General features: G+C 47.0%; 1 protein-coding gene across 3 annotated transcripts in view; it reads left to right on the forward strand.

Moving 5' to 3' along the window:
• PDPR (pyruvate dehydrogenase phosphatase regulatory subunit) overlaps positions 1–19308 on the forward strand; it is a 71813-nt gene that overhangs the window by 31921 nt on the left and 20584 nt on the right. For all 3 annotated transcript variants that reach the window (XM_068259955.1, XM_068259956.1, XM_068259954.1), the window contains exons 6-11: positions 1455–1576; positions 9442–9559; positions 12364–12513; positions 16396–16588; positions 16711–16835; positions 19056–19211. In XM_068259955.1, coding sequence (XP_068116056.1) covers positions 1455–1576; positions 9442–9559; positions 12364–12513; positions 16396–16588; positions 16711–16835; positions 19056–19211 — 864 coding nt within the window. The remainder of the gene's footprint in view (positions 1–1454; positions 1577–9441; positions 9560–12363; positions 12514–16395; positions 16589–16710; positions 16836–19055; positions 19212–19308) is intronic.

A 19308-nucleotide genomic window follows, 5' to 3' on the forward strand; every position in this document is an offset into this window, starting at 1 on the left:
TTATTGTAAACTTAAGCTGAGATTCCAGATATGTTTCAGTCTTGTTGGATTGTATTATTCTTTTATGTCAATAAAAAGAAGTTAAAAAAAAAAAGAACAGTGCAGTGTCTGCACTGTTCTGAAGAAGGGGACCCTGAGTGGCCCCGAAACAATTGTTAACTCATGTGTTGACATGTGATTTGGGAATAAACTATGCTCATTGAGAAGCTGGTGTGCTGATCGATCATCTCTACTACTTTGATTACATTGGGGTGTGGCTTAACACCCGAGGTCATGCACCCGGAGGACTACAAGGACAAGTGTGCTGCTCTGTACTCTTCTACTTATCTGACAGAAGTGTGACAGGATTAGCTGCATGCTTGTTTCAGGTGTGTGAATCGGACACTACTGCAGCCAAAGCGATCAGCAGGACTGCCAGGCAACTGGTATTTTTTAAAAGGAAATACATATGGAAGCCTTTATATACCCTCTCAGTACACTTCTTTAAAGGACCACTGCCACAAACCTCTTAAAATGTAAGATGCATGTAAACTCATACAAATAAGAAGTCAGGTTTCTTCCTGAACAAAATAAAGTGTGCCATAAATGACATTTCTCCTATGTTGCTGTCACTTACAGTAGGTAGTAGAAGTCTGACAGAAGCAACTTTGGGTTAGTCCATCTCTTCATGGGGGATTCTCAGCATGGCCTTTATTCCTAATAAAGACATTCCTTGAAAAAGATTTATACAATGACGCTGTCCAGCCTCCCTGCTCGCTGCACACTTTTTTGGCAGTTGGATGGAGCGACTGCCATTCACTAAGTGCATTTTGAAAATAAAGAAAACCCTGAGAACCCCACATGAGGAGATGGGCTAGTCCAAAACCTGTCGGTAATGTCAGATTTCTACTACTTACTGTAAGGGACATAATAATAATCCAAACATTTGTATAGCGCTTTTCTCCTGTTGGACTCAAAGCGCCCGAGCTGCAGCCACTGGGACGCGCTCAGGAGGCCACCCTGCAGTGTTAGGGAGTCTTGCCCAAGGACTCCTTACTGAATAGGTGCTGACCCTAGCCAGGATTCAAACCCTGATCTCCCATGTCAAAGGCAGTGTCCTTAACCAGTACACTATCATAGGAGAAAAGTAATGTATGGCTCATTTTACTCTGCAAGAAATGTACTCCTTATCTGTATGTGTTTTTACATGTATTTTAAATGTTAAGATTTCCACGATGGGGTCCTTTAAGGTTAGTGCTGGGCATAAGGAGACATTGTCAGGTCTTGGGCTATAGACAGGGTAGGGAGGAGAGGTGAATGGTTTGCTGTGGGCTGTAAGTGATTTTCTCAGACACTATAGTAAGTGAGAGCAGCACTCGGTGTCACATGGATCTTTGTCCGGTGTAAGTTAAGTTAGTGCATTTTGAGCTATTTGAAGTAACGTGGTGACAGTGTTGTCCCCTCCTCTCCTGCAGGCGCTCAGGTCAATGAACACACCACAGTCAACCATGTCCTGGTGGAGAAAGGCCACGTCAGCGGAGTGGACACGGATCGCGGCCAGGTGGAATGCGAGTACTTTGTCAACTGTGCAGGCCAGGTAATGCGGAACTGTGCCAACAGCCAACCAGGAGACAAAGCCTTGCCTATGAAAGTATCAGCCTACTTATGCTTAAAGTGTGGAACCTGAATTTAGAGCAATTCCCTTATGAATAATGCCAGTTGCCTGGCTTGTCTTTTTAGTTGTTTTGTGAGTCACACCCCTGCGGGAAGCATGCAGCCAGTGGAGTCGCAGCATCTGATCTGCAGCTCATTCTGGGACAGTGACTTGTAGTATTACGCCACAGAAGTCCGGCAACTGGCATTGTTTATTAGGGAATAAAGATGGCAGCGTCTGTATTCCTCTCACTTCAGGTTCCCTTTAAAAAACAAGGTTCTGATGGATAATGCAACAGGCTTACATTACTCATTTCTTTAAAAAAAATACTGACATGTCACTGCCATTGTTTACATTAAAGTGACACCGCAGCAGAGCAAAACTTATGATACATTGGCCTCAATTCTGGTAGCTCTGTGAGGTAAATATTTTTTCTTGTAGGTAAAATACCTCATCAGGTATTTTCCTCTTCTTTTATCAATTCTGATTTTTCTTCATTTCCGAACATGAGGTTAAACATGAGGTTAAACATGAGGTTAAACATGAGGTTAAACATGAGGTTAAACATGAGGTTAAACATGAGGTTAAACATGAGGTTAAACATGAGGTTAAACATGAGGTTAAACATGAGGTTAAACATGAGGTTAAACATGAGGTTAAACATGAGGTTAAACATGAGGTTAAACATGAGGTAAAACATGAGGTAAATGCATAGAGTGAGGTAAAACATGAGGTATTTCAGTGGTAAGCCTGCAGCAAATAAGTAATAGTCTTTAATTAATTGTCTTCCATAAGTTAGGATAGTCTTTGGAAGATTTTTTTTTTTTTTTTTTTTTGAGGAGGGAAGGTGTATTTGATTATGTAGCAACCTATGAAAAGTAAATTTATAGGCATCCATTATAAGAAAAAAAAAATCCAGCTCATTTTCCTTTAGAGCAGGGGTCTCAAACTCAATTTACCTGGGGGCTGCAGGAGGCAAAGTCAGGATGAGGCTGGGCCGCATAAGGAATTTCACAATCGCGGCGCATCGCCGCCTCTGCCCGCCCCTCTCACTCTTCCTTCACAGAGAGGGGCGGGGAGAGGCGGCGATCCGTGCGCGATTGACGTCAGGAGGGGCAGAGCTGAAGCTGAAAGCTCTGCCCCTTCCAAGAAATGCCGGCGGATTGCCTCCTGGGCGATTTGGGGGCTCTGCAGCCCTCGTTTAACGTCGGGGATGCGGCGGATCACTTGGGAGCACTGAAGCGAACTATAAGGAAGCTTTTGCCGGCGAGGGCCACAAAATATTGTATCGAGGGCCGCAAATGGCCCGCGGGCCGCGAGTTTGAGACCCCTGCTTTAGAGGCTGGGGGAAGGGGTCGGAGCACTTTTAGAGGCTGGGGAGAGGTCAGCACTTTTAGAGACTGGGGGTGTGAGTACTTTTACTTTTAGAGGCTGGGGGTCTGGAGGGGGGGTTACAGCACTTTTACTTTTAGAGGCTGCTGGGGGGGGGGGGCTCGGAGCACTTTTAACCAGAGGAGGGGGGGGGGGGGGGAATCGGTGTTTGCCGCAGTTTTACTTAATTTTTTTTTTAAATAGAGGCTGTGGGTTGGAGCATTTTTACTGTGTTTTTTTTTTTCCAGCCAGAGGTCGGGGAATGGCAATGTTGGGGGGGGGGGGGGGGGGGGTGGAGGGAACGTGGCAGATGAAGGATTGTACAGGGTTTGGAGCACTTTTTCTTTTTTTAAAACAAAATGGAAGCTGGGGGGGTCGTTGGTCAGATCACTTTTACTTATTTCAGCAAAGTGTGGGGGCCCTGAACACAGAACAAGCTGAAAAGGCTCCATGTTATGTGACACATATCACAATTCTGTCACAGCACTGCATCTATCATGTGGTAGAGGTAGGTCTAATTATGTGAGGTAAACGACATGCAAACACGCACCTTATTTCTCTTCAGAATTCAAGTGTGAGGTATTTCACTACTAAATACCACACATTTGTAGTAGAAAATTACCACATGAATTACCTCATGAAATTACGTGAGGTAAAACTTTACTTAAAACTACCAGAATTCAAAAGTTGATTTCCCTCATGAGGTAAACCCAATTCAATGAGGTAATTATTTACTAAACACTACCAGAATTGAGCCCAATGAATTGTATGTGCAGTACTGATAATTAATAGACCATTATTAGCAAATAAGAGTGTCATATTTTTATTTTCAGTTATATAGGTTTTTATAACATTGCATCATTCTGTCATATTTGCAGCTTACACACTACACTGTGCATTTTAAACTATGAAACAGAGCAGAGCTAATGACCCTTTGAACTTCTCTGCAGTCAAATCTTATCTGCAGTAGTCTTTCACTGTTTCTTTGATGTGTATGTGCTTCAGAAAATAGCACTGCTCTCTGACTAAATTAAGGTGGCCATACACTGATAGATTTGCAGCAGATACGACCATAAGATTTCTGTCAGATGCCTCTCAGGTCAAATCTGACAGAAATCTATCTGTGTGCGCCACACACTAGGAACAATGGAAATCTATTGGAAATCGATCTAAATGCATTATTGCACCATTATTATTATTATTTAGTATTTATATAGCGCCGACATATTACGCAGCGCTGTACAGTGTATATATATATATTGTCTTGTCACTAACTGTCCCTCAAAGGAGCTCAGTCTAATCCCTACCATTGCCATATGTCTATATTATGTAGTGTAAGTACTGTAGTCTAGGGCCAATTTTTTTTTAGGGGGGAGCCAATTAACTTATCCGTATGTTTTTGGAATGTGGGAGGAAACCGGAGTGCCCAGAGGAAACCCACGCAGACACGGAGAGAACATACAAACTCTTTGCAGATAGTGCCCTAGCTGGGATTCGAACCAGGGACCCAGCGCTGCAAGGCGAGAGAGCTAACCACTACGCCACCGTGCTGCCCATTAGATCCAATGCAACTCTATGGGCCATCGGTCTGCTGCCAGCAGCCAATCGACTGATCAGCCGATCGATCGATTTGATTGAATTGATGGCTGAATTTGACCAGTGTATGGGCCCCTTTAGTCGTAGAGCTCAGAGAAGCTCTTTTGCATAGATAACAACTGGCGTTTTTTAACTCTTCCTGTACTGGAAACAATATGAGTCTCGTATCAGTGCTACGAATGTTCTATCCTTAGCTGTACTACACATACAATACATTATCTCATAAGTTTATTTTCACTTCAGGTTCCCTTTAAGAAATGATTCATCATCAGGCTTGTGCTCTATATCTGGATCTGCACAGCGATAAGCAATGCAGACAGATCATTTACAAATTATGGGAAGGAAGGGAAGGAACATGGCAGAGGCAGTGAATCAGCACATATGGCAGGTACTAGACCAGGCATGGGCAAACTTGGCCCTCCAGCTGTTGAGGAACTACAAGCCCCACAATGCAGGGGCAAACGCAGGATTTTTAAGGGGGGGGGGGGTTCCTGAAAGGTCCAGAAGCACGTATGTCCCGAGTGCTTCCGAATACAGGTGGCTCCATACTGCCCATGCACAAAAGTGCGCTGGCGTATCACGGAGCTGCCTATCTTTGGAAGTACTCAAGGACACTAGTGTTTCTGAGGGCTTCTGGTAGCAGCAAATGTGAACGGGGGACAGCGCTGGAACAACTCCCCGAGAGAGGAGCGGGAGATAGACTTAGTTTGGACAATTCAGTGGAATATGCTACATAGTGTCACATAGCGCAAGCGATACCCATATGATGCAGGGGATATATGCATCTGCGGAAGATGGCGGCGCTATATAAATACAAAAAAATAATATTTTGCCTCACCAGGATTGCACTTTTATTTAGCTTTCCTGTATGACAAGAAGACACAGCCAGCTCTAGGGGAAGAGGGAAACAAAGGTGAATGAGGGAGGGCTGGTGCACACACAAGAGGGCTTCTGAGCGTTTTTTCAAATCAACAGTGATTTGAAAAGCGCTTGGCTAATGTTACCCTATGTGGGTGTTCCCACAGCAGCGTTTGTGATTTTTTAAAAATCGCAGGTATACTGCATGTAGCATGTTTTTGAGCAATTCATTCAAAAATCGCTCTGAAAATCACTTCACAAAATCACACCTCACAAATTGCTAGCGATTGCTATTGTCATTTTGGCATTGCACTAGCCCAGAGAGAGGAGTGGAGAAATTGAGAATAGCCTGAGATGGAGCAGAGAACTTATCTGTATTGAAGTCCCACATCACACAGGCTACTTGCCTGTAATCGGACTCTCTGTCCCTGTCAGTCTCCCACACAAGTCAGAAAAGAAGCCCTCCTGGAGTCAAGGGACTGTCAAAAACTTTTCAGCTTGTTAAACACCTTACCCACACATGCAGTCATTATAAACAATGGGGGAGAGACCAGACAGATGTTTGCCACGGACCCTGAGTCCAGGCAAGCTCTGCATCATGCTGTGCATATTTACCAGCTTGCCTGCACTCTAATTTCATCATGTCGGAAACTTCTGTGCTGTGGAGAGTCCAGGACTCCATAATCAACATTCTCTCACTGCAGGCTGCATCTTCTTGTGAGGGAAGCTGGGCTGCCTCTCTCATTCTATTAGGCTGGACGGGAAGCACCAGAAGTAAGAAGGGAGGGAGAATGAGGCTGTTTATATTATGCGGGGCTTCCCTGGCTGAATACACAGCTCAGTGCAGGGGGGAGGTTCTAGACACTCGGAATAGCCCCCTCAGTTCGCCAGTGCAATGCATTGCAGGAGTTTGACAGCCACAGTCATGACTGATAAAGGCAAATGCATTTTGGGATTTGTAGTTACTTAGCAGCTGGAGGGCCAAGTTTGCCCATGCCTGCACTAGACAATGATTGCAAGCACAGACTAACCTCAAATTGGGAAATGTACATACTGGAGATCTTTACAATGAGCTAAAAGCAATAATGCAAATGTTCTGCATTATTGCCAGGACCCTCTTATAAAGCACATCTGAAATGGCAGGCATATCGACAATGCCATATGTATAGCCTTTTAAACAATGCCATATTGCCTGGCAGCCCTGGTGATCTTCTGCCTCTAATACTTTTTAGCCATAGACCCTAAAACAAGCATTATTTATTTATTTATTGTATTTATAAAGCGCCAACATATTACGCAGCGCTGAACATTAATTTAGGTTACAGACAATATTTAGGGGTGACATACAGCAATATGACAATACAGGAATACATGCAAACCAGATCACACAGCACAGTATGAGTACAAGGTAATACTTAGTCAGTCACTGGATGGGAGCATGGAGATCACACAGCACAGTATGAGTACAAGGTAATGCTTAGTCACTGGATGGGAGCATGGAGATCACACAGCACAGTATGAGTACAATGTAATGCTTAGTCACTGGATGGGAGCATGGAGATCACACAGCACAGTATGAGTACAAGGTAATGCTTAGTCACTGGAGGGGAGCCATGGAGATCACACAGCACAGTATGAGTACAAGGTAATGCTTAGTCACTGGAGGGGAGCATGGAGATCACACAGCACAGTATGAGTACAAGGGTAATGCTTAGTCACTGGATGGAGCATGGAGATCACACAGCACAGTATGAGTACAAGGTAATGCTTAGTCACTGGAGGGGAGCATGGGAGATCACACGGCACAGTATGAGTACAAGGTAATGCTTAGTCACTGGAGGGGGAGCATGGGAATCACACAGCACAGTATGAGTACAAGGTAATGCTTAGTCAGTCACTGGAGGGGAGCATGGAGATCACACAGCACAGTATGAGTACAAGGTAATGCTTAGTCACTGGAGGGGGAGCATGAGATCACACAGCACAGTATGAGTACAAGGTAATGCTTAGTCAGTCACTGGATGGAGCATGGAGATTAGGCAAGTTAGGTTCACTCAGATGCATAGCATGGGTTCACAGTAATGGAGGTGCAAGATCAGGTAGGACACAAAAGGAGGAGGACCCTGCCAAAGGCTTACAATCTAGGAGGGAGAGGTAAGGACACGAATGGTAAGGGTATCAGAGTTCAGCTGTAGGTTTTAGAGCACTTGTGAGGGGGTAGTAGGCCAGAGTAAAAAGGTGAGTTTTGAGGGCTTTCTTGAAGATGTTGAAGGAGGGGGCTGCCCTAATGGGTGGAGGTAGGGAGTTCCATAGTGTTGGAGCAGCTCTTGAGAAGTCCTGGAGGCGTGCATGAGACTTGGTGATGCGGAGGGCGGTCAGGTGAAGTTCATTGGAAGAGCGGAGTGAGCGGCTAGGTGTGTACCTCTGAGTAAGATCGGAAATGTAGGTTGGACAGGTTTTGTGGACAGATTTGTAGGTCAGACACAGTATCTTGAATCTGATTCTGGACTGGATAGGAAGCCAGTGGAGAGATTCTAGGAGGGGATCTGCCGTGGTGGAGCGATGGGAGGAGTGGATAATTCTGGCTGTCGCATTCATGATGGACTGCAGTGGGGCTGTTCGGGTCATAGGGAGACCAGACAGCAGGGCATTGCAGTAGTCAAGGCAGGAAATTATGAGGGCATGGATGAGGAGTTTGGTGCATTCAGCAGATCAGATGTTTCTGACTGAAGTGTGACTAAATAAGCTGCATGCTTGTTTCACGTGTGTTATTCAGACACTACTGAGGCCAGAAACAACAGCAGGGCTGCCAGGCAACTGGTATTATTTAAAAGGAAATAAATATGGCAGCCTCCATATCCCTCTCACTTCAGTTGTCCTTAACAGGGCTGTGGAGTCGGTACAAAAATCTTCCAACTCCGACTCCGACTCCTCAGTTTCTGAAACCACGACTCCGACTCCGGGTGCCCAAAATTGCTCCGACTCCTCGACTCCAACTCCGACTCCACAGCCCTGGTCCTTAAAGCACTTTTTTGGATACAGAAAGTACGGAGGGCTCATTTTCACTTGCGGCTTGCGGTCAGGGTGCAATGTGGCATTCTGGACGCACATGTCGTGGGGGGGCAGCATTATATTTGTCTGTAGCACATCATATGGAAAACGCTGTAGGCACCACATTTTCTTTTTTTTTTTTGCTGACATGAACTGGATTTTTCGTATTAGGTGGAAACAGCCCAATGATTTTCAATGGGCTGTCACATCTCTTGCAGATTTCATACAAATTCAGTGTCTGAAAATTAGACGCAGTGGAAACGTGGTCAAAGGCCCTTTTGGATTTTGCATGCACTTTGCAGATTAAAGGACTTTTCCATTACTGCGGAATTTGAAACATTTTGTTCCCACTAATGGCAGATTAAACAGAGAACAATGAAACAAAGAGCAGATGAGGGGTTTACTGTCATGTTCCCACTGATTTATAAGGTAAAATACATGAGGGTGCTTCATCTCTGGTTCTCTTTAAGTGTATAGGCTTGTCTCAGATCAGTACAAAGTTGCGGTTTGTGGTATGTTACAGGGGGGGAAGTTATGCGATCACAACTGCCAGGCTAAACAGGGGGGCTTTCAGTTTTGATTTAAACGCCTCCAGGGTTGGAGCTGTCTTGATTGGGTGTGGCAAGGTGTTTCAAAGGGTAAGGGCAGCATGACAGATGAGTGTGTTTGCAGTTTGTAGTGTGAAAGGAGGGCATGCTCACCTAAAACTGATACTGCAGTGATTGGTGGATAACAGCCATTATGAGGGGCTCACGTTGTCCATATTGAATTTTTGAGGGGACACTACAACATGAGCCATGGAAGTGATCCATGGTGGGCACCATAACCTGAAACCCTTTTTGTGGCCCGGCGACAGACCAGAGCTATGGTAGGGAAGGTGCGATTAATGTGCGATGGTTGGGTGTGTAATCTGAGATCTCCTTCTGTTTCAGTGGGCTTATGAGCTGGGCCTGTCTAATGAAGAACCAGTCAGTATTCCTCTACATGCCTGCGAACATTTCTACCTCCTGACGCAACCTCTGCGCTCACCGCTGAAGGAGACCACGCCAAGTACGTCCTGTTCCCTCTCATCCCTCTCCTGGCTCCCGCCACCTTGTCTGTGCGCTCACCACTTCCTGTGTTCCAGGAGTCACGTGACTTCTAATCTAGACCTGAGATGCAGAGGCGATAGTCACAGGTCTAACCTCTCCCCAGTCGCGGGTTTTATACCAACACTAGAATACAGTATTGTGATTGTTCCTCTGTGTTCTAATATTATGGTAACAAATCAGCATACTAGTATTAGGTCTCTTGATTATTCACGAAACTTGTGAAACTAGTTAAACAAAACACCTATTTATCCCCAAGCCACTGTATCAGTAGTGGGATTTTGGTTTCAGAGCACATAAAAATAACTCAAAAACTGCACTTAGATGTAAAATATATAACATTTAATGTGTAAATACTTAGATACAGGTGATGGTGGTCAAATTTCCGAGCCTGCTGCACACTGAACAGGGACTGTCTACAAATCTTTATCTAAAAAACTTTGTATGATTCCTTATCAGTGGCTGAGCAGATGCAGTCATTAGAACAGTTGTGCAGAGAGCAGAAAGTTTTTGTTTTTCTCTCAGTGCCCAGACTCCTCAAGCATCACTACAGTACACAGCACTTGGAAAGGGGTAGAGAGGCTGGGGGTAGAGCAGCGCTGAACACAAGAACCTGCTGAACACTGAATAGGGACTGTCTACAAATCTTGTCTACAAAACTTTGTATAATTCCTTATCAGTGGCTGAGCAGATGCAGTCATTAGAACAATTGTGCAGGGAGTAGAAAGTTTAATTTTTTTTTTCCACCTCATGTTCTTAGTTGTCAATCTATCAGGACAGGGAAAATAAACTTTCCCCCCCACAGGGCCCCCCTGCTGCTTCTGGGCCCCCCTGCAGGTGCATCCCTTGCAGGGTCTATTGTTACGCCCCTGGTAGCAAGGAAAATGCCAAGAGAACTCGCACTCTCTGTAGATGCCGAGAATAAATAGAAACCGATAACTCCTACGCTTTCCCTATAAAAACAATCAGGGATTTAATTAACCTCTTGCCGACTGCTCCATGCTAATTGGCGTGAGCAGTGCGGCAGCCCCAGGACCGCTCCATGCCCATTGGCGTGATCGGCTGTCTATGGGGCTAGCAGGAGATCGCACACTGGCTGCGCGCGCATCTCCTGCTCGGGGGGGCGGAGCTCCGCCCCACCTTCAGTCTCCGAGCGGCGATTGCAGCAAAAACCGCCGTCTAATTGTTTTGTACAGCGCTGCGATCAGACCCCACCAACAGAGAGCTCTGTTGGTGGGGAGAAAAGGGGGGAATCACTTGTGTGCTGAGTTGTGCGGCCCTGTAGCTTGGCCTTAAAGGGGAACTGAAGAGAGAGGTATATGGAGGCTGTCATGTTTATTTCCTTTTAGACAATACCAGTTGCCTGGCAGCCCTGCTGATCCTCTGCCTCTAATACTATTAGCCATGGCCCCTGAACAAGCATGCAGCAGATCAGGTGTTTCAGACTTTAAAGTCAGATCTGACAAGACTAGCTGCATGCTTGTTTCTGGTTTTAATCAGATACTACTGCAGAGAAATAGACCAGCAGGGCTGCCAGGTAACTGGTATTGATTAAAAGGAAATAAACATGACAGCCTCCATATACCTCTCTCTTCAGTTCCCCTTTAAAGCTGCAGTGGCCAATTTAACTAAAAACGGACTGGTCACTGGGGGGGGAGGGGGGAGGTTAACACTGCAGTCCTCAAGTGGTTAATTATTATTGAAAAATTCACAATATGCAAAAAGAGGACTCTGTATAGAGACACCACTGTACACCACCACAGTCCACATATGATCCTGAACAACGCACCCCCCACACACTCCCCAAGAGCTTCCTATTGGACTCTAGTTACAAACAGCTGTCCCAGTGGTGTGGGGCCCTCAGATGGAGGTGCTCTTTAGCAATGCCACCTGCCCCTACCTTATGGATAGGAGTTAACTGGGCAATTTACATTCTCGTGCAATCTTCACTGCACATAGTCCATGGGCCCTGAGACACAGTCAGTTGGTGGAGGAACCCAAGAAAGGTAATAGTGAATACATCAAGAACCACCTGTGCCCTATCTGCTGAAGGGCCCCATAGAAGCAGCTATGGCTATTGCTACACCCCTAAGCTGTCCTGCCTAGGTACCTTGCAATGTCCTCTGTGCACGGATAAAATATTTACATGTAGAATGGCTGCCAAGCATTGCTGATAAAAAAAGCAATGTGTTCAGGAAAGTGTCCTAATTTCTCACACACCGCCGGGATAGCTTCCCTTCTACGTATACGTATTGGGAATTGCACCTTATCTGAGCAACTGGATCAACAAATCAGTAGAAGCGGGCTAGCCTGCTTCTCTGCCTCTAATAGTTCCAGCCATGGCCCCTGAACAAGCATTCAGCATATCAGGCGTTTCTGACATTATTGCCAGTTCTGACAAGGTTTAGCTGCATGCTTGTTTCTGGTTTAATTCAGACACCACTGCAGCCAAATAGACCAGCAGGGCTGCCAGGCAACTGGTATTTCTCAAAAGGAAATAAAAATGGCAGCCTCCATATTCTCTCTTCAATTGTCCTTTCAATGGTTACCTTTCAGCTTTTGGTGTAGTCTTTCACATCTGGAGGTGTTAAGTGTCTCTAAGCTCCCTCCTCTCTACTGGGATGAACGGATCTCTTCCTTCTCTTTCATGTTGATTGTCACATAATTTGTCTGTCATCTACATTTGGCTTCACTACCCTTCAATAGCTATTGAGAGAGTTTACTGGGGCCTTTGTAACTATGTAACAATGTTCTTCCTGCCCTCAGCTGTAATTGATCCCGACGGGAGGATCTATATCCGCAATTGGCATGGTGGAATCCTATCTGGAGGATTTGAGAAGAACCCCAAACCCATTTTTACAGAGGGACGGAATCAGCTGGAGATCCAAAACCTGCAAGAGGATTGGGATCACTTTGGTAATGCTGACTGAGGCATTGTCCCATGTCTGGAGAACTTTGTGTATGTCTAGGAATGGAGGGTGGGGGTGATGGACAAGCAGATGTTTAGGGATAGTGGAAGAGACTGATGGACAAGTAGCTGTATAGGGATAGAGGAAGAGACTGATGGACAAGTAGCTGTATAGGGATAGAGGAAGAGACTGATGGACAAGTAGCTGTATAGGGATAGAGGAAGAGACTGATGGACAAGTAGCTGTATAGGGATAGAGGAAGAGACTGATGGACAAGTAGCTGTATAGGGATAGAGGAAGAGACTGATGGACTAGTAGCTGTATAGGGATAGAGGAAGAGACTGATGGACTAGTAGCTGTATAGGGATAGAGGAAGAGACTGATGGACTAGTAGCTGTATAGGGATAGAGGAAGAGACTGATGGACTAGTAGCTGTATAGGGATAGAGGAAGAGACTGATGGACTAGTAGCTGTATAGGGATAGAGGAAGAGACTGATGGACTAGTAGCTGTATAGGGATAGAGGAAGAGACTGATGGACTAGTAGCTGTATAGGGATAGAGGAAGAGACTGATGGACTAGTAGCTGTATAGGGATAGAGGAAGAGACTGATGGACTAGCAGATGTTTAGGGATAGCGGAAGAGACTGATGGACTAGCAGATGTTTAGGGATAGCGGAAGAGACTGATGGACTAGCAGATGTTTAGGGATAGAGGAAGACTGGAGAGGTGGATATTTAGGGTCAGGGGAAGAGTCTGGATGATGTGAAATTGTTTTTGTAGAAGATGTGACTGGAGGGACAAGTGGATCTTGGGAGTCGAGGAAGAAGTTGGGGCGCTAGTATATTTTAGGGGACCCAGCAGTATTTCCCATAAAGCACACTTAGATAACAAATTGCGCAATCCACCGCCATTATTTTAAATAAAAATGACATCAACTCGTAGCCAAACAAGTTGGCTAATGACATCTGCAATAAAAATAGAATCCCCCCCCCCCCCCCCGATACTTAGAGTATGAGGCCCCGGAATGCAGCTGCCTCGGCAAAGCTATGTTCTCCTCGTCGCTCTGAGACGTTCCTGGCTGCTGATTGGTAGATTAAGGGAGGTGAAGGTTTAGCGGTTAAGGAGACAGAGAGGTTTGGACCTAGTTTATTAGTAGCACTGTTTGCTTAAACCTTAACCGCCACCTCCTCAACCTCTAACCCTTAACCCCCCTCCCCAGCCCCTAAACCTTAACCCCCCTCCCCCACCCTTCTTCCTTGCTCAGGCAGGAGAGAGCATTGGATGTTCCAAGGACATTGGGAGCACACTCGGGCAGGAAGGAGGAGGGGTGGATGTTCCAAGGACATTGGGAGCACACTCGGGCAGGAAGGAGGAGGGGTGGATGTTCCAAGGACGTTGGGAGCACTCTCAGGCAGGAAGGAGGAGGGGTGGATGTTCCAAGGACATTGGGAGCACACTCAGGCAGGAAGGAGGAGGGATGGATGTTCCAAGGACGTTGGGAGCACTCTCATGCAGGAAGGAGGAGGGGTGGATGTTCCAAGGACATTGGGAGCACTCACAGGCAGGAAGAAGGAGGGGTGGATGTTCCAAGGACATTGGGAGCACACTCGGGCAGGAAGGAGGAGGGGTGGATGTTCCAAGGACGTTGGGAGCACTCTCAGGCAGGAAGGAGGAGGGGTGGATGTTCCAAGGACATTGGGAGCACACTGGGGCAGGAATGAGGAGGGGTGGATGTTCCAAGGACATTGGGAGCACACTCGGGCAGGAAGGAGGAGGGATGGATGTTCCAAGGACGTTGGGAGCACTCTCATGCAGGAAGGAGGAGGGGTGGATGTTCCAAGGACATTGGGAGCACACTCGGGCAAGAAGAAGGAGGGGTGGATGTTCCAAGGACATTGGGATCACACTCGGGCAGGAAGGAGGAGGGGTGGATGTTCCAAGGACGTTGGGAGCACTCACAGGCAGGAAGAAGGAGGGGTGGATGTTCCAAGGACATTGGGAGCACACTCGGGCAGGAAGGAGGAGGGGTGGATGTTCCAAGGACATTGGGAGCACACTCGGGCAGGAAGGAGGAGGGGTGGATGTTCCAAGGACGTTGGGAGCACTCTCATGCAGGAAGGAGGAGGGGTGGATGTTCCAAGGACATTGGGAGCACACTCAGGCAGGAAGGAGGAGGGGTGGATGTTCCAAGGACATTGGGAGCACTCTCAGGCAGGAAGGAGGAGGGGTGGATGTTCCAAGGACATTGGGAGCATTCTCGGGCAGGAAGGAGGAGGGGTGGATGTTCCAAGGACATTGGGAGCACACTCGGGCAGGAAGGAGGAGGGGTGGATGTTCCAAGGACATTGGGAGCACACTCGGGCAGGAAGGAGGAGGGGTGGATGTTACAAGGACATTGGGAGCACTCAGGCAGGAAGGAGGAGGGGTGGATGTTCCAAGGACATTGGGAGCATTCTCGGGCAGGAAGGAGGAGGGGTGGATGTTCCAAGGACATTGGGAGCACTCTCAGGCAGGAGGAGGGGTGGTTGTTCCAAGGACCTTGGGAGCACACTCAGGAAGGAGGAGGGGTGGATGTTCCAAGGACACTGGGAGCACACTCAGGCAGGAAGGAGGAGGGGTGGATGTTCCAAGGACATTGGGAGAACACTCGGGCAGGAGGCAGGAGGAGTGATGTTCCAAGGACATTGGGAGCACTCTCGGGCAGAAAGGAGGAGGGGTGGATGTTCCAAGGACATTGGGAGCATTCTCGGGCAGGAAGGAGGAGGGGTGGATGTTCCAAGGACATTGGGAGCATTCTCGGGCAGGAAGGAGGAGGGGTGGATGTTCCAAGGACCTTGGGAGCACACTCGGGCAGGAAGGAGGAGGGGTGGATGTTCCAAGGACATTGGGAGCACTCTCAGGCAGGAGGAGGGGTGGTTGTTCCAAGGACCTTGGGAGCACACTCAGGAAGGAGGAGGGGTGGATGTTCCAAGGACATTGGGAGCACACTCAGGCAGGAAGGAGGAGGGGTGGATGTTCCAAGGACATTGGGAGCACACTCGGGCAGGAGGCAGGAGGAGTGATGTTCCAAGGACATTGGGAGCACTCTCAGGCAGAAAGGAGGAGGGTTGGATGTTCCAAGGACATTGGGAGCACACTCGGGCAGGGAGGAGGAGGGGTGGATGTTCCAAGGACATTAGGAGCATTCTCGGGCAGAAAGGAGTAGGGTTGGATGTTCCAAGGACATTGGGAGCACACTCGGGCAGGGAGGAGGAGGGGTGATGTTCCAAGGACATTAGGAGCATTCTCGGGCAGGAAGGAGGAGGGGTGGATGTTCCAAGGACATTGGGAGCACACTCGGGCAGGAAGGAGGAGGGGAGAGATGGATGTTCCAAGGACATTGGGAGCACACTCGGGCAGGGAGGAGGAGGGGTGATGTTCCAAGGACATTGGGAGCACTCTCAGGCAGGAAGGAGGAGGAGTGGATGTTCCAAGGACATTGGGAGCACTCTCAGGCAGGAAAGAGGAGGGGTGGATGTTCCAAGGACATTGGGAGCACTCTCAGGCAGGAAAGAGGAGGAGGGGTGGATGTTCCAAGGACATTGGGAGCACACTCGGGCAGAAAGGAGGAGGGGTGGATGTTCCAAGGACATTGGGAGCACACTCGGGCAGAAAGGAGGAGGGGTGGATGTTCCAAGGACATTGGGAGCACTCTCAGGCAGGAAGGAGGGGGGGTGGATGTTCCAAGGATGTTGGGAGCACTCTCAGGCAGGAAGGAGGAGGGGTGGATGTTCCAAGGACGTTGAGAGCACTGGAGGCATCAGTAGAAGTTTAGGGAATAAGGAAAATGCCAGGAAGGTGAATAGATGTTGTTCCACAGATTTTCATTCATATCTGGTCTGATTGCAGAACCTTTGCTCACCGCGTTGCTACGCCGAATGCCGAGCTTAGAGGCCTTGGAGATCATGCGTCTGGTGAACTGTCCGGAGTCCTTCACCCCTGACATGCGCTGTGTGATGGGGGAGAGCCCCACTCTGCTCCGGTACTTTGTGCTGGCCGGGATGAACTCTCAGGGCTGCTCCCTCGGAGGCGGGGCAGGGAAGTGAGTGCGTCTGTCCGTGTTCCTGTCACGTGTTCACTATCTGTCCCGTGTGAGGCGTGGTTTATATCACACATCCGTGTCATTCCATCAGGTCAGATGTGCGCTGTTTATTGTTCCCCCAGGTTCCTCGCAGAGTGGATGGTCCATGGGTACCCTCAGGATAATGTGTGGCCCATGGATATCAAGCGGTTTGGGGCCTTACAGAGCAGCAGGACCTTCCTCCGGCACAGGGTCATGGAGGTCATGCGTAAGTTCACGTCTCCCTCCCCCATTCTGAACCCCTCTCCGTGCTTTTTTATGGTGTGTGTTTCTAATGTGTGTTTGATGTGTATAGTTTGTTTTTATATTCATATGTAATCATTTTTTTTCCCAGCTCCAAAAATAAAATTTATTTCCTTCTTGCATAGTGTGGAAAGCGGTTAAGCCCTTTTTTGCTTTCTGTAATTTACTTCTATGAACATATTTAAGGGGGTTGTAACTTACAAAAAAAAGTGCTCCAAAAATATGTTAACTCATTTTCTTTATAAAATAGGTCTTTTCTTTTTTACCTGGCTTTGCCTAACTGCAGGAACTGTGCAGTGCCAGCGGGACTTGGGAAGTGTTTTTTTTTTTTTTTTTTAGCTACAGTAACAAGCTTATATCAGCATACATGCAAATAACAGAAAGCTTCCTATTTCAGATAAGATAAGGGGACTGCTTGTTGACTAGGTGATGTTTGCTGTGGGAGGGGCAGTAAGAGGGAATAGGAATACTGAGCTGGGTTGGAAAGACCAAAATGGTCAGAAGTTTTGTCACTTTTGGCATCACAGGGAAACAGTAAAGATGGAAACCAGCATAAATATATTTTTCCTTTTTTTGCATATCCCGTTTCTCCTAAATCTGACAGTGAACACTAAAAACAACAGGATAATTAAGCTAAAACAGTCATTTCTCTTTGGAAGATTTATTTTTATTTTTCACTTAATATGGAGTTTCATCCCACTATAAAACCCAATTGCAAGATACATTAAATTTGAATTTTTGGAATGTGTAGAAGGCGGTTAGAAATGTTTGGGGAATTTTAGCCTATCTGTGCCCTCTTCAAAGAGGTACAGACTAACCAGCATGTTGGATTATTATGGCTCTGTACAATTTAACAAGCTGACACATCATTGCATTCCAGCGGTTCTGGAGGTGTGTTTAGCTTCTAAGGGTACAATGGTTAATTTGCATATATTCAGCAGTGGTGCTCTGGGAGACATCTCGAGCTCACTCCAGCCTGAATTATCGCAAATTCTTTCTGTTTTAGGAAAGCAAATTTTTGTTTCTCTTCAAAGAGATTCTCCATCGCTTGCTTACCGTGGGACGCTAATGAAGCTCTGTGGCTTCATGAGAAAATACTGTAGTCCCGAGGACAAGATAAGAGGGACCGCAATAAAAACTGTGGCATAAAAAAATGGCAAATCTAAATCTTCCCCAGCTACAAAAAAAGTCAAAATCCTTTCTAGAATTGGGCTTAAAGAGAAACTCCAACCTAGAATTGAACTTTATCCCAATTAGTAGCTGATACCCCATTTTACATGAGAAATATGATGCTTTTCACAAACAGACCATCAGGGGGCGCTGTGTGACTGATTTTGTGCTGAAACCCCTCCCACAAAAAGCTCTGAGTACCGCAGTACTCTGGGCAAACTGCCACAATGTAACAATGTTCACAGACAGGAATTAGCTGTTTACAGGTGTTTCCAACTGCCAAAACAGCAAGCAGCAGCTACATAACCTGCCCACTGTAACAATGTCACCATGTAATAAATGTCAGAATGTAAATCGGGGACAGGAAAGATTTTACAATGAGCAAACACTGACTAAATCATTTATACATAATTATGGTAAAAATGAAGCACTTTTTTTACTACATTATTTTCACTGGAGTTCCTCTTTAAAGAGAATCTGTAACAAAAAAGACCGCTCTGGTGGATACTTACCTCATAAGAGGGAAGCTTCAGGGTCCCAATGAGGCTTTCCTGTCCTCCTGAAGCTTGGAGGAATCCAGCACTGGCTCCCCTGAAACCTCCCCGACAAGCGGTGATAGATTTACCTCTCCGCGATCCTGCGCAGGTGCCCTAGCGGCTCTTAGGGCCAGGCCGAAATATCCGAGCTCCATCGTATCGGCTCTACTGTGCAGGCGTAGTAGGACTTCGGCTATTTTCACCTTGCCTGAACGAAGAGCTGCTACTGCGCCTGCGCAGGATTGCGGCAGGTAAATATTTACCTTGCCGCACTTCGGGAGGTCCTGGTGCTTGAATGGAGGGATGGAGGACGGGGGAAGCCGCTTTATAATAGAAAAGAGAAAACATTACATAGTTCCTTTATATAAATTTGGAAAGATCATCTCGGGGTGTGGCTAGAGATTTCCCACTCTCGATTTCTTCCTCTAAGGCAAGAGAACTGTTCTCTGACCTGATAATTTTCGTTTGGCCATTTGCAGCTCTCATCTATGACCTGAAGGTGCCGCGCTGGGACTTCCAGACCGGACGGCAGCTGCGTACCTCCCCCCTCTACGATAGGCTGGATGCCCAGGGAGCCCGGTGGATGGAGAAACACGGCTTTGAAAGGGCGAAATACTTTGTACCTCCCGGGAAAGGTGAGGAACAATCGATGTTGTAGGAGATACAGAGACGAATAGGAAACACACAGACTAAAGGGCCATTTCACTGAAAACAGGTATTTCATCTCTAGCC

The sequence above is a fragment of the Hyperolius riggenbachi genome, chromosome 11 (genome assembly GCF_040937935.1).
Source record: "Hyperolius riggenbachi isolate aHypRig1 chromosome 11, aHypRig1.pri, whole genome shotgun sequence".
Taxonomy (NCBI): Eukaryota; Metazoa; Chordata; class Amphibia; order Anura; family Hyperoliidae; genus Hyperolius; species Hyperolius riggenbachi.